The following is a 17,600-nucleotide window of genomic DNA, read 5'->3' as shown; positions in this document are numbered from 1 at the left end:
TGGAAAAAATAAATGTAAAATTGCTAACTATTTTAGTCACATTTTCTATAAAATAGCGTGGTAAGGGGGAAATATGTGTATTCTTATGTTGTTCCCTCTTGTTTACCTTTTTGATTAGTAGAACTCCTCCACCTCTTTTCCCTTGGTTAGTGAAGTGTATGTGTCCTTCTACCTGGTCCCCCAAGCCGGAAACCTGGAGGTATCCTTGTTTCTTACCTCTTCTTTTCCAGCCATGTCGTGTTTTTCATGAAGCCCCTCATCATTTCTAGCTTGAATCATTACAGTAGTCTTCTAATGATCTCTTTTTAACACTGTAATCTGTCTTTTAGATTGTTACTACAGTGATGATAGTTTTAAAAGTGTGTCTCTCAAAAAACACAGTGTTGAACTTTTTACTTTTCTATGTGAAATTAGTAGGTGGCTTATTATATTTTAACAGTGTAAACCCTATATTCTTTTTTTTTTTTTTAAGATTTTATTTATTTATTGGACAGAGATCACAAGTGAGGGGGGGGAAGCAGGCTCCCTGCTGAGCAGAGAGCACGATGTGGGACTCGATCCCAGGACCCTGGACTCATTACCTGAGCCGAAGGCAGAGGCTTTAACCCACTGAGCAACCCAGGTGCCCCATAAACCCCATATTCTTTAGCATTGCTTGCAAGGCTCCTCATGCCCTGGCTCCTTCCCCCTTCCCCACTGACTCTTTCCCCCTTTCCCTTCTTTCCCTACCACCAGTGCTAGCCTGGTTTTCCAGGCTGTTTCACTCCCTGGCACCCTTGTACTTGCCATGTATGTGCTCCTTGTACTTGCTCTGTCAGCAGGATTCCACACTGCTATATGCTTCCTCCATTTTGATCACCTTCTTCCCTTGATTTACATGACATCATTCCTTCTGGACTTTGCTCATACCTCCCTGGTATTTCCCTCATTCTTTCTTGCTGGTGACTCCTCTTCTACTCAGCCTTTGTGCACCAGGCTTTCTTTCTTGCCGCTTAGTGGGGGAAAGGTCAGGTCCTGTTTTCCCCCTTAAGCCTCCTAAATTTACTGTATATTCATGGTTTACTCTAGGGATTTTTATATTTAGCAAAGGTATATAAAATCATTTCCAGTATAGCTAATCTATATTTTTCTCATAGTAATTTGGTTACCCTAGTAGAATAAGAATATCTATTCACAGTTACAGCCTTTGAGAACTACCATATCAAGTCAAGAGCACTAATTTTTAGACAGTGGACTCTAGCCCCCAGGTGTGCTCTCTACAGTTTGGAGTAGTATTCTCCAGTGTCGCTCTGAATACTCATTCTGCTATTGCATAAAATTATTGGGTTTTAGCAACCCCCCAAAAGGATATCCTTGCAGTTCATTGAGTAACATTTGATGTTGTCTGTATATCTTACTAAATTAAACGGAATAACTAGGTAGAAATTGGGGCAAAGTGTGATTTTTCATTTAGAAGAAAATTTTTCTTCGGAGAAATAAATTGAAATTGGTAGATGAGACTCTCAGTAGTGTTCATTACAGTCCAGGTCCCTGCCAGGAAATTATTCTGAAGAACGTAAAAAATATTTTTAAAGGAAAGAACTATTGAGTAATGAAGATGTAAACTTTTCAGTGATGAATGATGTGCTGAGTGCTTATTGTAGTAGCTCAACCTGAATAGCTTGCTCTTCCTGCTATTTCCTGGCATTCCATTTATAATACTCAAGAAGTAATCTTTGAAAGTTGTAAAGGGTTAATGCGCAAGTCTGCTGGAACTGCTACATCAATACTGAAGAAGCGCATATGAAGAAGTAGTAATGACATTGCCAGAGTTGAATAGAACGTGTTAGCATGGAGAAAAAATTTAACCCCTAATATATTTAATCTCTGAAATGAGATTGGAATAATATTGTGATAGGCATCTTACATAATTGAGCACAAGCAGATATTTTCATTGGCATTTTATTGTTTCTAATCTTGCGTGGAACAGAAGAAATTGAGATCTGTCCCTTTAATAAAACTCTGTTTACCTAGCCTCTTCTAGTGGGAGTGGCTTAGGAACCTGTTGAGTGAGGTGTAACTACCACTTCTGCATTCTGACCGCAACCTTGGAAAGAGTGCTGGTACTACAGACCAGGAAGTGACAAATAATGTGCTTTAAACTCAATAGAACATGTCTTTCATAAGGAGAAGCCTCTCATAACACAAACAAGAAGATTGAAACAGTGATTTCACGTAGTTGTCATTAAGTATTTGGAACTCTGCTGCAGATAAAGACTGCAGAATACTTAGAACACAAAGCTTTCTGGGCCAGAAATTGATCTTCTGACTTGAGTCTTATCTGATTGCTACTTGGTTCATCTTTATTTTATTAAAGTACTCTCTGTCGGCTGAACCCTGGAGACCCTCCATTGTTTGCAGGTAGGTGGTCTGCCTTTGTTTAAAATTTAGGTTGTTTTTTTTGAAACACCTTATTCAGAGGATTATTATTATTCAGAAAATTATGAATATCAGTCTGGATATATGTTTTAATGTTTAAATATTCCACATGACTACAAATAACCACATTTTTGTGACTTCTGACCAACTTTGTAGAAAAAGTTATTTTTTTAATTTTTAATTTTTAATTTTTTTAAGATTTGTTTGAAAGATTTTATTTATTTGTCAGAGAGAGAGCATAAGCAGGCAGAGTGGCAGGCAGAGGTAGAGAGAGAAGCAGGCTCCCTGCTGGACAAGGAGCCTAATGTGGGACTCAATCCCAGGACCCTGGGATGGATCATGACCTGAGCCGAAGGCAGCAGCTTAACCGATTGAGCCACCCAGGCATCCCTAGAAAAAGTTATTTTTAACAAATTAGCAGATCTGTAAGATGGTGAATTTAGGATGGTTAAAAAAAAAAGATGGTTAACTAAATGAATTCTATTTTGTTTTCCATTAATTTATATATATGTACATACTTTATACCTTTATATAAAATAGTAAGTATATACTTTTATATTTGTATATAAAAATATACTTTATATATAAACTAATAGATTTTTTAAAAAGTATATTACCCTATTTACTGTTAACTTCCTGATAGTATTTGATAATATATTTTAAAATTGCATTTTTGTTGTTACTATTTTATGTCTACATTTCATGTCTTTCACTCTTGGAAAGCTGTCTGAATATTTATCATTAGTTTATCTACTTCCTTTAGTCTGTTTGGAATACTTTGATTTTTATTATTCCAGAGAAGTTTTTGTAAAAGGTTAATCTTCCATAAGTATATTGAAATTTTCTTGTTTCTCTTTATAAAGTTAACCATCCATATATGACACTAAAAGTATTTCAAAGGTAGTGTCTTTGAACGATTGAGTTATTAATATGAGCTAATTGCTATTCACAAATGGCTTTTCTGGTGTGGAAGTCAGAAAAGAAATGTGTGGGGGTGTCTTTAGGATGAAGGACAGTGGTTCCTTAACTTTCTCTGCTACTAGTGATCCTTTTTATTTTTTCTTTCATGGATACTAATCTTCAAAAGACTTTGCCCACCAAACAAGTGGTGTATACTAAATAATAAAATGTTAGAACATTATTGTTTGTTAGACACACATTATTTACAATGAGAGTTTCTTATCAGCCTTAGATAACTCTTCTAGGCTAACGTAATTCAGACCCAAAGAGCCCTGACAATTACTTAGCTTGAATAACTTTATTGTAGGTAACTGTTTGGATATTTTTGATTTTTTAAAGTACTGATAATATCTGAATTTTCTTCAGCTGCTTTTGTGGAAACCCAGTAGTCTGGTTATGGCAAATTGAAAACTGGTGGTCTAAAGTGTAGAAATTTTGTTCTTATCTCTTTGAGGTTCCATGAAATATACTGAAGGTCATCTAGTGTAATGTAACAAAGATTCCATAGCCACCAGACAGGGAGAAGAAAGGAGGAAGAAGAAAACTAAGAAGTGGCAATTGTCAAAGGGAATATCAGGGAGGAATTTAAGGCATATGTATGTTTAGGCCTCATTAAATCTTCGTCTTTATTTGCTGACTTCAAATCTGACTTAATTTTTTTGACTTAAGTTTTTTACTCCAGTTAGGTGAATAAACTGTTAAGTGACTTCTGAACAAGTTTTACTTAGGGCATCTGGATGGCTTAGTCAGTTAGGTGGCCAACTCTTGATTTTGGCTCAGGTCATGATCTCAGGGTCCTGGGATAAGCCTTGCCTGGGGGGGGGGGGTCCATGCTCAGAGGGGAGTCTGCTTAAGGATTCTCTCTTTCCCTTTCCCTATGCCTCTCCCCCTACACACATGAGTGTGTGTGCTTGCTTTCTCTAAAATAAAAATAAATATGGGGCGCCTGGGTGGCTCAGTGGGTTGAGGCCTCTGCCTTCAGCTCAGGTCATGATCCCAGGGTCCTGGGATCAAGCCCCCGCATCAGGCTCTTTGCTCAGCAGGGAGCCTGCTTCCTCCTCTCTCTCTGCCTGCCTCTCTGCCTACTTGTGATCTCTCTCTGTTAAATAAATAAAATCTTTAAAAATAAAATAAAATAAAATAAAATAAAAATAAATAAACCTAAAGAAAAAAAAAAGCAAGGATTACCTATGTTCTTTATGTATGTATTCTGTATTTGTATTTCCTCATTTTTCCATTTTCCCCATTCATGTCCTTCCTTCAGCTCTGCTGGAGACACTTCTCCAGTGTGTAGCCTTATCTAATACAAATATTACATGTAAATGCACAGTAATATTTCTTGCATTTAGACTTTTATAATATGTTGATTCTATTAGTACTTTAGTACTTAATAAATTGTAGCCTGTCATATTTAACTTAAAAAGTCTCCCATGTTTCTTCAACTATATTTAAGTTGTTTGAGAGCAAGGAGCTTAATTTATACATTTTTTTTTATTATTATGTTCAATTAGCCTATACACTATGTCATTAGTTTTAGATGTAGTGTTCAGTGATTCATTAGTTGTGTATAACACCCAGTGCTCATCACCACACGTGCCCTCCTTAATACCATCACCTGTTTACCCCATCCCCCCCACCCCCCTCCCTTCTGTAACCCTCAGTTTGGTTCCCAGAGTCCAGAGTCTCTCATGGTTTCTCGTCTTCTTTGATTTCTTTCCATTCACTTTTCCTTCCTTTCCCCTGTGGTCCTCCATGCTATTCCTTATGTTCCACATATGAGTGAAACCATATGATAATTGTCTTTTTCTGCTTGACTTATTTCACTTAGCATAATCCCCTCCAGTTCCATCCATGTCGATGCAAATGGTAGGAATCCATCGTTTCTGATGGCTGAGTAATCTTCCATTGTAGATATGAACCACACCTTCTTTATCCATTCATTTGTTGAAGGACATCTCAGCTCCTTCCAGAGTTTGGCTATTGTGGACATTGCTGCTATGAACATTGGGGTGCATGTGCCCCTCCTTTTTACCACATCTGTATCTTGGGTAAATACCTAGTGGTGCAATTGCTGGGTCATAGGATAGTTCTATTTTTAATGTCTTGAAGAACCTCCATACTGTTCTCCAGAGTGGCTGTACCAGCTTGCATTCCCACCAACAGTGCAAGAGTGTTCCTTTTTCTCCACATCCTCACCAACATTTGTTTTTTCCCATCTTACTAATTTTTGCCATTCTAACTGGTGTAAATAAATCTTTTTAAAAGATTTATTTATTTGAGAGAAAGTCAGGGTTAAGAGAATGAGTGAGGGGAGGGGCAGAGGGAGAAGCAGACTCCCTGTGGAGCAGGGAGCCCGATCTAGAACTCTCTCCCAGGACCCTCGGATCACAACTGGAGCCAAAGGCAGACGCTTAACCAACTGAGCCACCCAGTCACCCTCATTATGGTTTTGATTTGTATTTCCCTGATGGCTAGAGATGTTGAACATTTTTTCATGTGTCTGTTAGCCATTTTTATGTCTTCTTTGGAGAAGTGTCTGTTCATGTCTTCTGCCCATTTCTTGACTGGATTATTTGTGTTTTGGGTGTTGAGTTTGAGAAGTTCTTTATAGATCTTGGATACCAGCCCTTTATCTGTAATGTCACTTGCACAGTATCATCTCCTATTCTGTGGGTTTCCTCTTAGTTCTGTTGACTATTTACTTTGCTGTGGAGAAGCCTTTTATCTTGATGAAGTCTGAAAAGTCCATTTTTGCTTTCTTGTACATTACTTTTGCCCTCCTTAGTCATTTAATGCAGTGATACATGTTTGTTTGGTTCTAAATAAATATTTGTTGGATGAATAAGAGAGAAGAATCTTGCCAACAGTTGCCTCAGGTATTATGTTGCCTCCCTCTACCTTGCTTAATCATGTAATTATATTAGACCTAAAATATTTATAAAAATCAGATCATTGGTTATCATACTATTATTGATTTTGTTTTGCTATGTAATGCACGAGTTTTTGGTATTAGATGATTTTAACTCTGATATGATACCTACAAAGAACAAGTTGGATTTTGTTAAAAGTAAATCAGAGAAAATACCCTGAATTCTAGCCTGTTGCCTTTCCTTTTATATTTTAGGAAAGTATAACTTAAAGTTTACTGATATACCAGGTTTTTTTTTTTAAAATATTTTATTTATTTATTTGGCAGAGCACAAGCAGGGGGAGCAGCAGGCAGAGAGAGAGGGAGAGGGGAAGGAGAAGCAGGCTACCTGCTGAGCAAAGAGCCCAATGCAGGGCTGGATCCCAGGACCTTGGGATTATGACCTGAGCCAAAGGCAGATGCTCAGTTGAGCTACCCAGGCACCCCTGATATATAAGGTTTTTTAAATGGTTGAAATATTCAGATACATTACGGGTTAAGAGGATGATTCTGAATTGATGATTCGAACTCTCAGTGTTGACCCAGTGGTCACAGCAGAGGGTTGGATTATAGAATTTAAATTTCACATTGGTTATTGTCTGATATTGTGAACAAACCATTCTACGAAAAGACCATTTTAAACATCTTACTTCCCATTTACAGTAGTTATTATGTTACACACTTTAAAATCAGCATTTTATCAACTCCCACTATCAATCCTGTTGGATAAGTTTTGTTGACACATTTTTTTTTTTTTTTACAGATACAGAAAACTGACATCTAGAAAGGTCAAATAACTACCAAAGTTACACATTTAGAATCTGCACAACAGATCATTTTGACTTCAGAATTCATGTTTTGAATCACTGTGTTATCCTAGCCTATCTTTTCCAATACTCAGTGTAATTTTTCTGTCCTTTTAGAACTTGACCAGACAGGAATTCTGGCAGCTGCTCCAGCAGAACTATGGCAATGAGCTAGGCTTAAATGCTGAAGAGATGGAAAACTTGTCTCTGTCGATCGAGGATAATGCACAGCCAAGGTAGAGCAAAATGTTTTGAAATTTCACGATTTATTAATCATGAATTCTAGCAGAATTATTTTAGACTTTACTAATTTAGAATTTCTATTAATTCATCCTTGGGTAGAATTTGCCTCTTTGTTCTCTGTAGTGGAATGCAGTGAAAGGCGAGGACAGCGAGTAGTAGTGCTAAATTGCAAAAGCAAATATAGGACATATAAGGAAATGTCAATTTTGTAACTGTGTCATTTAGGAATACTTAAAGTGTGGTTTTAGTAAAGCTTTTTCTTAAGGATCTGGAGAAGTACCTAGTGACATCTCTGATCTTACAGATAACAATAAAATAAATTAGCTGGTAGATATTTTGAGGGATACAAAGATAATATGATGTTTCCTTGAGAAAACCCTAGTGTGGTGTTTGACATGTAGTTGGTACTCAATAAATATTGAGTGCATTAATGAAAGGGACTGATGGTACTGTGGGGAATGCAAATGATTATAATACGAGGTTGAAAATAATAAAGGCCAAGAGTAGCAATAGATAATGTGATAAAGAAATTCAGAGATGAGAGAGGTAATTTTTGACAGGTGGGTATCCACTGGGAAGAGTGGACATTTTTATTAGCCTGTGCAAATAAAAGTACATTTTGTCCAATGGTAATTGAGGCCATAGCAGTAAAAACAACTAGGGATAATACATTAAAATTCTATAGTAGACATTATAAGTGAGAGAAGCAAATGAACGGAGCAAGTCACCGAAGACCACATATCGTATGATTCCATTTGTATGAGATGGAATCCAGAATGAGTAGAGCTATAGGGACAGAAAGATTAGTAGTTGCCAGAGGCTGGGAGGAAGGGGGAATGGGGAGTGATTGCTAATGGGTACAGGATTTCTTTTTGGGGATGAACATATTCTAAAACTAGACAGTGGTGATCATGATTGTGCAACTCTGTAACCACTGTATTGTACACTTTAAATGGGTGAATTTTATGGTACATGAATTATATCTTAATCAAACTCTTACTTAAACATTCTATAGCAAATAAATCTTAATATAGAAAGCTTTCAGAAGTCCACCATGTACACAATTTTTCCTTTATTTAGGTAGCCTTCTAGTTATGCTGATCTTCTTTATACCATTTCAGCTCAGCATCAATATTTTAGTCTTTTTTTAATGTGGTTGCACATGCATATTTTATTAGTCTTCTGTAAAGTTAAAAATTTCCATTGTACTCTTCTTGTAAAGTTTACTAGTCTCTCTTAGGTCTTGGAGCTGTGTAGAAAGACAATTGACATAATGCAGAGATCCTTGGATTATGATGGAGAAGATCTGGGTTCTAGTCTGGACTTGGCCACCAAGTAGCTGCGCTACCTCAAACCAATCTCCTCGTCTTTCTGATCCTCACTTGACTCATCTCTGAAATTAGGCAGTTCAACTCGATGAGCTCCAGGGTCCCTGCCAACTCAAGGAGTTTCTAGTCTTTAAAGAAGAAGAGACTGAATATTTTTGAGTGGATTCTTTATATCCTCTAAGGTTCAGCTTTTTGAAGTCACCAGAGAGGCTGCTGTTGTCTTCTGGGGATTGAGTGCTTTCTCAGAGACTTTGTAGCCAGATCCTCACCCCCCTTTTCCTTTTCCCTTTCTTCCCACTTCCTGAAAGAAGTGTATCTGTCTCAAACCTTTATTTCCTCAGCTATTCTGTCTTCATCTTCATTTTCATTTTCTCTATCACTATCCCTCCTTTTTCCTTTCTGGATTTCTCCGCAGTTCACTCCCTTCTGTAAAATCCTTACATGCAGATACTCATTTGCTGAACTAGTCTCCAAGGGGCCATTTTTCTTGTTGGGTCCCCTCAACCTTGCCATTTTGCCTGGCCAAGAGTGACTTGGTGGCAGATCTAAGTGTTATTTGGGTGGGATAGAATAGGGGTGTTCCTCGGGAAGACATGGCTGAAGATGTTAGGCTGCTACTTTATTTTAGAAGAGCTTTAAGTCTCTATGTAAGCAAAGATTTCATTGGAATAATTGCTTAGTAAGTTTGAGACTTAGACATTAGATCAGTTGTACTCCTTTTATGTTTCTTAGATTTTCCTTTCTTTCTTTTTTTTTTTTTTTTTAAAGATTTTATTTATTTATTTGACAGAGAGAGATCACAAGCAGGCAGAGAGGCAGGCAGAGAGAGAGGAGGAAGCAGGTTCCCCACTGAGCAGAGAGCCCTGATGCGATGTGGGGCTCCATCTCAGGACTCTGAGATCATGACCTGAGCTGAAGGCAGCGGCTTAACCCACTGAGCCACCCAGGCGCCCCAGATTTTCCTTTCTTTATGCTCTTCCCTAATTGAGGAAAAGTAGGTCTCAGCACATTTGTTAGAGTCACGTTCCTAGGGCCATATGAAAGCTGTTCCTTAAACTTTATTCTTAGGAAGGAGAAGAGCAAGAAGATGGGCATGGACTGATTGATGGGGTCTGTGCTCAGATATTGGGAGCTCCCCCTTCTGGGAGGGACTCACCACCTCAGCTGGAAGTGAATCAGAAGGAAGGAGATCTGAAACTACGTTCTGGAGTTGACTGGCATCCAACTCAGACCCCTGCCCTGCACCTTTCAAAGCTTTGTGGTGGTTCATAACTGAAATTTAAACAAGCTATAATATTCATTGTATTAACTGTTGTTACAGCCGCTTTACTTGGTTAATTTTTTAATGGTTTCTGAAATTTATCAAATCCCATGTGAGCATATTTTGTTTTTAGAAATAAAGTCAACCTGCATGTGATTTAAGAAGATGGCCTTGTTATAAGTAGGGCTTATTTGTTACATTACAAACACCCATTTGTTGTCAAAATGCTTTATAATAGCAAAGGACCTCAGTGGGGAGACTGAATCACTTATTTGTGTGGAATTGACCTCGATTATGTTCTATAATGATGTGTTTCTTACAGAAGTCCAGGAAGAAGTAGCTTGGATGACTGTGGCGAGAGAGATGAAAAATTTTCCAAGTCTATCAGTTTTACCCGAGAATCAGTTAATCGGGTTTCAGAAGCAGAGTCAATTGATGGAAATCCACCAAAGGTTAGTGCACGATATCCCTTTTAAAATATATCTGATGCTGCCATATGTTAATCATAATGCAAGATCAAGTAAAAATATACTATACAAAATGTTTAAAAATTTAAGGTGTCAGGCTGCTCCTTTGTCTTAGGAGAAAGGTTTTAAGTCTATAAGTAGCAGAGGTTATAAGGGAATAATGTGTGGTTTTGTTCAGAGCTGGATATGGTGCATAACTACTAGTCAGTTTCCTGAGCATTAGTTTCCAAGGGGGATAGATGTCATTAAAAATATAATAAGGTAGAGTATTTTTGTAGTTAGCAGATTTTTCAGATTAAGTGGTAGGAAAAATCTCTTTTGAAAGGGAAGATGAGAACCCTGTGCCACATGCTTGAATAACAGGAGGTGCTTCTTAAGTTGACTCTGAAAGCAGGCACATCAGGTTAATTCACGTTACTTAGCTTCTTCTTTTATTTTTTCAAGTATCATTATAAGCACATTGCTTTCTTTTTTTTAATTTCAATGAATTTCTATCATTTTAGTCATTATTTATTTTTTTATTATTTATTTTATTTTATTTTTTTTTTTAAAGATTTTATTTATTTATTTGACAGAGAGAAATCACAAGTAGATGGAGAGGCAGGCAGAGAGAGAGGAAGGGAAGCAGGCTCCCTGCTGAGCAGAGAGCCCGATGTGGGACTCGATCCCAGGACCCTGAGATCATGATCCGAGCCGAAGGCAGCGGCTTAACCCACTGAGCCACCCAGGCGCCCCATTATTTATTTTTTTAAATGCTCATTTTGTCTCCTCTGCCAATGGGAGCCCCTTCAGGTTGGCTGCTTTTTAAAATTTTTTTAAAGATTTTATTTATTTGACACAGAGAGAGAGAGATCACAAGTAGGCAGAGAGGCAGGCAGAGAGAGGGAGTGGGGGGAGCAGGCTCCCCGCCGAGCAGAGAACCCAATATGGGGCTCGATTCCAGAACTCTGAGATCATGACCTGAGCTGAAGGCAGAAGCTTAACCCACTGAGCCACACAGGTGCCCTTGCTTTGTTTTTTTGAAATGATCAGTAATCTTTGATGGCTTCCTTTCTTTCTATCACAATAATGTAACCTAGGCACACTTTGTACACTTACTGTCCCAGACTCAGTATCAGCCATTTTCCTAATGGGCCACAGTTCTTCATGAAGGATGGTATTTGGAGACCACATTCTGAGTGCTGAGAGGGCTCCTATGGTAAGGATTTCGTTCTGCTGATTGTGGATGCAAATCTGGGCTGCACCAGAATTTCTTGGTTTAAAGCAGAGAGTTGCTTTCAAATCCTGCCTCTGCCACTTGCTACCTGAATGCCGTTAAAGAAGTCAACTTAATTACTTCACATTTCTATGCTTTTGTTTTCTCAGTTATAAGATGAAGACAGTAATACCCCATAGGGTTTTTTTTTGTTTTTTGTTTTTTTATAAGATTTTATTTATTTATTTGACAGACAGATCACAAGTAGGCAGAGAGGCAGGCAGAGAGAGAGGAGGAAGCAGGCTCCCCGCTGAGCAGAGAGCCCGATGCGGGGCTCGATCCCAGGACCCTGGGATCACGACCTGAGCTGAAGGCAGAGGCTTTAATCCACTGAGCCACCCAGGCGCCCCGGGTTTTTTTTTTTTAATAAGGATTAAATGAATTAATATATGTGAAAGTGCTTTGAACTATCCCTAATACACATTAAGTATTCAATAACCATAAGCTGTTATTTCAAGGTGAATCTGCATGTAGCCAGTGAGGGCCTTTTTCTGTCTTCTCACTTGGAGCCAACCAGCATCTGTGAATAAGTGTCGGGAAAACATTGAAACAGAATATGTAAAGTCCATCAAGTTATAAGCTTGTTTCAGGCAACTGGCATGCATCTATCCCAGTCTGAATTTGTATTGTGGATTTCTTGCAAAACTATTCATCTAGAGACCCTTAGGAACTTACTACCGATATATGGGAAGTGATTCTGGGTGCTAATCTCTTTATATGTTCTCGTGGAGAAAGCCAAACCACTCAATTTTAGAGAGGTAACAGGGTAGGACATTTCTTGCAATCTCCTGATCCTTTTACAAAAGCCTGACTTTGAGGACTGGATTCTCAAAACTAGTAATCTTGAGTCTTTCTTACTACCTACTGCCTTGATATTGTGTTCTGTACCTGGATCTTAGAATAGTTAATCCTTTGGGTCTTGCTTCTAGTTTTGTCCCTGAAGGATGTCATATTTCCTTTAAGGAAAGAGAGTGGAATATAGAGGAAGGTGTTAATATTTTAAGATTGACCATACGTTCATTGATGTTTCCTATAGATGTCTTCAGGTTATAGAATACAAGTAACATGGAAGTTCACTCCTTTTTTTAAAAGGGTTTTTTTTTTTTTTTAAGATTTTATTTATTTGACAGATGGAGATCACAAGTAGGCAGAGAGGCAGGCAGAGAGAGAGGAAGAAGCAGGCTCCCCGCTGAGCAGAGAGCCTGTAGCGGGGCTTGATCCAGGACCCTGAGATCATGACCTGAGCCAAAGGCAGAGGCTTTAACCCACTGAGCCACCCAGGCGTCCCTTTTTAAAAGATTTTATTTATTTATTTGACAAAGAGAGACACAGTGAGAGGAACACAAGGAGGGGGAGTGGGAGAGAGGGAAGCAGACTTCCTGCTGAGTAGGGGGTCTGATGCAGGGCTTGATCCCAGGACCTGAGCCCAAGGCAGATGCTTTAAGGACTTAGCCACCCAGGCACCCCCAACTCCTTTTTTTTTTTCATTCAAGAACAGTATAATGAAATTCTCAGAGGTCAGAAAATATCATATGTCACTTACTTCATGTCATTTTTATTTCCTAGAAAGTTGGAAATAACAAAAAGTGAAAATTATATTTTATTTATTTATTTTTTAAAATATTTTATTTATTTATTTGACAGAGAGAGAGATCACAAGTAGTCAGAGAGGCAGGCAGAGAGAGAGAGGGCGAAGCAGGCTCCCTGCTAAGCAGAGAGCCTGATGCGGGGCTCGATCCCAGGACCCTGAGATCATGACCCGAGCCGTAGGCAGAGGCTTTAACCGACTGAGCCACCCAGGCGCCCTGAAAATAGTATTTTTAAAACATTTTAAGATGAAATATAACTTCCTTAAGTTATAAAATTAATATTCTTTGAAAAATCCAGGAAATACAAAAAAGAATACAAAGAAATAAAAATTGTGTAGCTACCAACCACTCAAAAATAGTGGCTTACTTTTCCTGAAATTATCTGTTTATATTTTTTATAATAGGAGCCATATCTCAATTACAAACAACAGGAGAAATATGTATGGAAGGTTACTGTGTTTAGCATCTGCTGAAGAGGTTCTGGGTCAGCTAGTAAGCATGTTGCTTTGTAGTGTGGAACTCCCAAATAAATCAAGACTTAATTTTGGCAGTAATCTGTGCTTAGAGAGTCAGTCCTTTGACTAGGGTAGTATAATCCTTTCATTAATTGTATCTTGGGTCCCAGTTGTTATTCTGCTCTCTGAGTGGCTGATAGAAACCTGTTTCCTCCTTGGAGCCCAGTGCTGCTCAAAGATCTCATGGGGCAGGTTAGAAATAATGTTCTCTTTCATCTGTTTACATACAGATAATGCAAGAAGGTACTTTGCTGTATAGTTTGTATTTTTATACTGTTTTATTAAACCCAATTATAATATAGTCCTACTTGAATAATAACATAGCAATAGCATTCAGACTTTAATGCCTAATATTAAATTTATTATAGAAATGATGTGTCTTGATTAAACCACCCCAGAAAGTACAGATAGTATCAATATGGAATATCTTTTAATGCCCAATTCCTTAATCCCTTAACAGCAAAGCCAACTGTGTTCTTTCAAGTTTGCTATGAAATTAATGTTTCCCATTAATTCAGTCTCCTCTACTGTACTCTTATGTGACTTTTATCTTTCTATTTTCTTTCCCTTTTCTCTGTAGTTACAGGTCTTGAGAATGGGGGAGTTCTCTTCCTTGAGATGATGGGGCAGGTATTGTCTGGGAACTCTAATTGGATTTGATTCCTCTCCCTTACCTACCCCAAAGAACCTGCTCTTCCATTATTTTTGTCCTCTGCTACCTTTTCCCTTCTGCTTAAGTGATTCACATGATGTTAACTGTGAGTTCTTTTTATATGATGTTCTTCATAAATTTATTGTTCATTACTATGTAAGTATATTATAAGATAATATATTACTAGTTATCAATATTTTATGGACTATATTGGAAGTGTGATGTAAAAATAACATATTTTCCAAAGAGCTGCATTTCAAAGCATTTTTGTTTTTAAAGATTCCTCCTTAAAAATCTAAGCCAATGATCTGTTTTTTAAATTGGATTATTTGCCTTTTAGGGGCTAGAGAAAGAGGAACCCCAAAATGAGAAACAGTGGAAAAAGAGTCCTTTACTAACTTCAGAAAAGAGATTAAGCAGAGTACCATCAAAATCACTGGACTTGAATAAAAATGAATATCTTTCTCTGGATAAAAGCAGCACCTCAGATTCTGTTGATGAAGGTAGAGAATTTCTTACAAATTTTAATAAAATTTCAGTTGTGTCTTTTAGTGTTTATATTTGTATTGGGTGAGTACAGAATGAGGATTTAGTTGTATTAGACACATTCTCACTCTATAAAGAACCAAAGGAAAGGTGGAAGTTAATAGAAAATAGGGGAAAGAAGTTGCTAGGTTTAACCTATCTCCACTTTTCAGAAGGTTGGAATTTAGAGATCTCCATCACATGTAACTTTTAGAATTTTAGGCCTTGAGTCAATGAAGATGACACAGTAGCAACGGAAAAGCAAATCTAAGTAAAAACCTGCATTGTGTTCTAGACACCATAATTGGACTTTACTTTCACTACTGACAAAAAAGAAAAAAGGAAGGAAAAAAAGAGAGAGATACAAAAGTAGAGAATTGTTTAAAAGAAACTTCATAAGAAATCATGGTCTCTCTGCCTTCTCTAAGTTAATAGCTGGGGCTTATCATACTTATTAAGTGTGCATTTTAAGGAACCTTTTTTTTGTTTGTTTGTTTTTAAACTGTTAAATTGTTGACACATCTGAAGTCCGTGAAGTGGGGAGACATGGGGAAAGATACAGAAGAGTGACTACTTTCCAATTTCAGGAAAGAGAACAATGCCAGTGGATTTTGCTCTGTCCGTTTTCTGACCAGCAATGCTCAGGATATTAACAATGGGGACATTGTAGTGGTTTGGATCTATGGGATATGATTGCATTTGCTAGTCCAGCTACAGCACAGATGAGACTTGGTGTGGGAACCCCTGAAGCTTTTATTATAGTGAAAACCAAATCCATGAAGAGCAAAACTGAATCCAAGTCAAATCTAAAATCAAATCCAAATCTAAAAGCAAACCAAGACCAAATCTATGAAAACGAAATCAGAATCAACTTTGGTTTGGGAACACTGTATCAAGGATCTTTAATGAAAACTAAATCTATTGCTTTTAAATACATAAATAAAAATTCAGTAGTTTCTAAACATCACAGAATGCATTAAGAAGACGGTTGTTGAGTTCTTTTGAAAAGATAGTTGAGAGGTTTTTTTAAAAAAAGATTCAGCTCCATGAATGACAAGACTCTCTTAGTGTCCTTACCATTCATGCTTTGGTATGCAGCCCTGTGAATTAGTAATCTGCTTGGCTGAACCTGACTTTAGGAAGATCTACTCTGGCACCCAGTGGCCAGATAGGTAAGTGACGCCAAAACAGGGATTTATTTTCCTCCTCTCTTACCTGCTCTTTCATAAGAATGGTCCTTAAAAAGAAGTTTGCTTATTGATCCTATCAAATTAACATTAATGATAAGCTTCATAAAGGATAATACTAAATCTCATATAAGATGCATTCCTATCTAGAAATTAAGATGAGCAGTAGTGTAGCTGCTGTATTGCATGTGAGCCCCGATCCCATTTCATCCCTTACTGGCATCCCTGTAAAGACTGGTTTTACAGCAGTAAGACCTTACATGTAACATTGGGCCTTCTTTTGTGGAGGTTTTCTTTAAGGTGCATGGGATGGCTTCTTTCTTATTAGATTATCATTACATAATACATCAAGTACTTGTATTGTTTTCACTAAGCAGATTCCAAAATCTCAGGCTTATCAGACATATTTAAGTACATATTATAATGAATTTTTTAAAAAAAAATTTTCTGGAAGTTGTGAGGTTATGAAGACACTTGAAATCCGTGATCTGAGGAAAATAAGAAAGGTCCAAAGAAGTAAACCATCCCAGGAAATTTGTCTGTGGATTTAAAGGGAGTTAGGTAGATGGCAGATTATTTTAAACCCAACATCATTTTATTTAAAATGATAGTATTTTGATCTACCCTTGTGAGCATTCTGCCTGAGAAAATGAGAGGATTTCCCTTTTTCCTCTTTTCTGCCACCGATAGATTGTAATCTTTGGGAGGGGGAAACTGGACCATTTTGAAGTAGAGACTCCCTCTAGGCTCATGTATCCCTGAGCGGAATCTGCAGAGCAGAGCATCATGGAATATCTCACAGAGGGACCGGAAACAACTAGTTCAGTCCCTTTGATGTGGAGTTTAATTGAAGCCCATATCAGGAAACTTAGCCTAGAATCTGCTTTGACTGGCTTCTTTTTTAAATGTTCTTACTCTATGGTAGGCAGCTGAGAACCCACCAAGATCGAATGGTGCCTTTTTGGGGATATTTCTGTCCTTCTGGAAATATGTTCTGGGCTGCCACCTCCTGAACAAAATGCTAAGCATTGTGTTTTAATCTGTTAAACCATAGACAAACTTAAAAATTTGACATGTAATACTTCACAGAATAAGAGGTAGAACTGTCTTTATCTGGAATGTTGTTGCTGATAATCTTTCTTCAGCTTATTAACTACATTTCCAGTTTTGGGTAGAGGTTCAGAGCCTATGAGAAGGTACTAGGGGTTTCCTGGTAGGTGAAGATGAGTTGACACAGTGTATCCATATCTACCATTATAAGGAAATTATGGCCATATTTTCGGTCATGATAATATTTTTGTTGCTGTTAGGATTTACTTCTTCACCTGCCCTGCTCTCTCATGTCATGGATAGTCTGTAAAACCTCTGCCCCAGGAGGTAGAGCCTTGAGTGGAAGCTGACAAGCTGGCTGATGGCGTGAGACACTTGGGCTGTGTCGTGACAGTTAAGTTTAATTGTATATAGCTAGGATTAGAACGTGGGACAG

General features: G+C 37.8%; 1 protein-coding gene across 6 annotated transcripts in view; it reads left to right on the top strand.

Annotated features, from left to right (window-relative positions):
- GRAMD1C (GRAM domain containing 1C) overlaps positions 1–17,600 on the top strand; it is an 89,356-nt gene that overhangs the window by 47,808 nt on the left and 23,948 nt on the right. For 5 of the 6 annotated variants that reach the window (XM_059164080.1, XM_059164079.1, XM_059164081.1 and 2 more), the window contains 3 exons: positions 7,210–7,328; positions 10,247–10,376; positions 14,743–14,905. In XM_059164080.1, the coding sequence (XP_059020063.1) occupies positions 7,210–7,328; positions 10,247–10,376; positions 14,743–14,905 (412 nt within the window). Of the gene's footprint in view, positions 1–2,070; positions 2,401–7,209; positions 7,329–10,246; positions 10,377–14,742; positions 14,906–17,600 lie in introns of those variants that run through there. The other variant, XM_059164082.1, reaches the window with a different exon arrangement.

This window comes from Mustela lutreola, chromosome 2, assembly GCF_030435805.1.
Source record: "Mustela lutreola isolate mMusLut2 chromosome 2, mMusLut2.pri, whole genome shotgun sequence".
NCBI lineage: Eukaryota > Metazoa > Chordata > Mammalia > Carnivora > Mustelidae > Mustela > Mustela lutreola.
The sequence above is the reverse complement of the archived record's forward strand: the minus strand, read 5'-3'. Positions and strand labels throughout refer to the sequence as shown.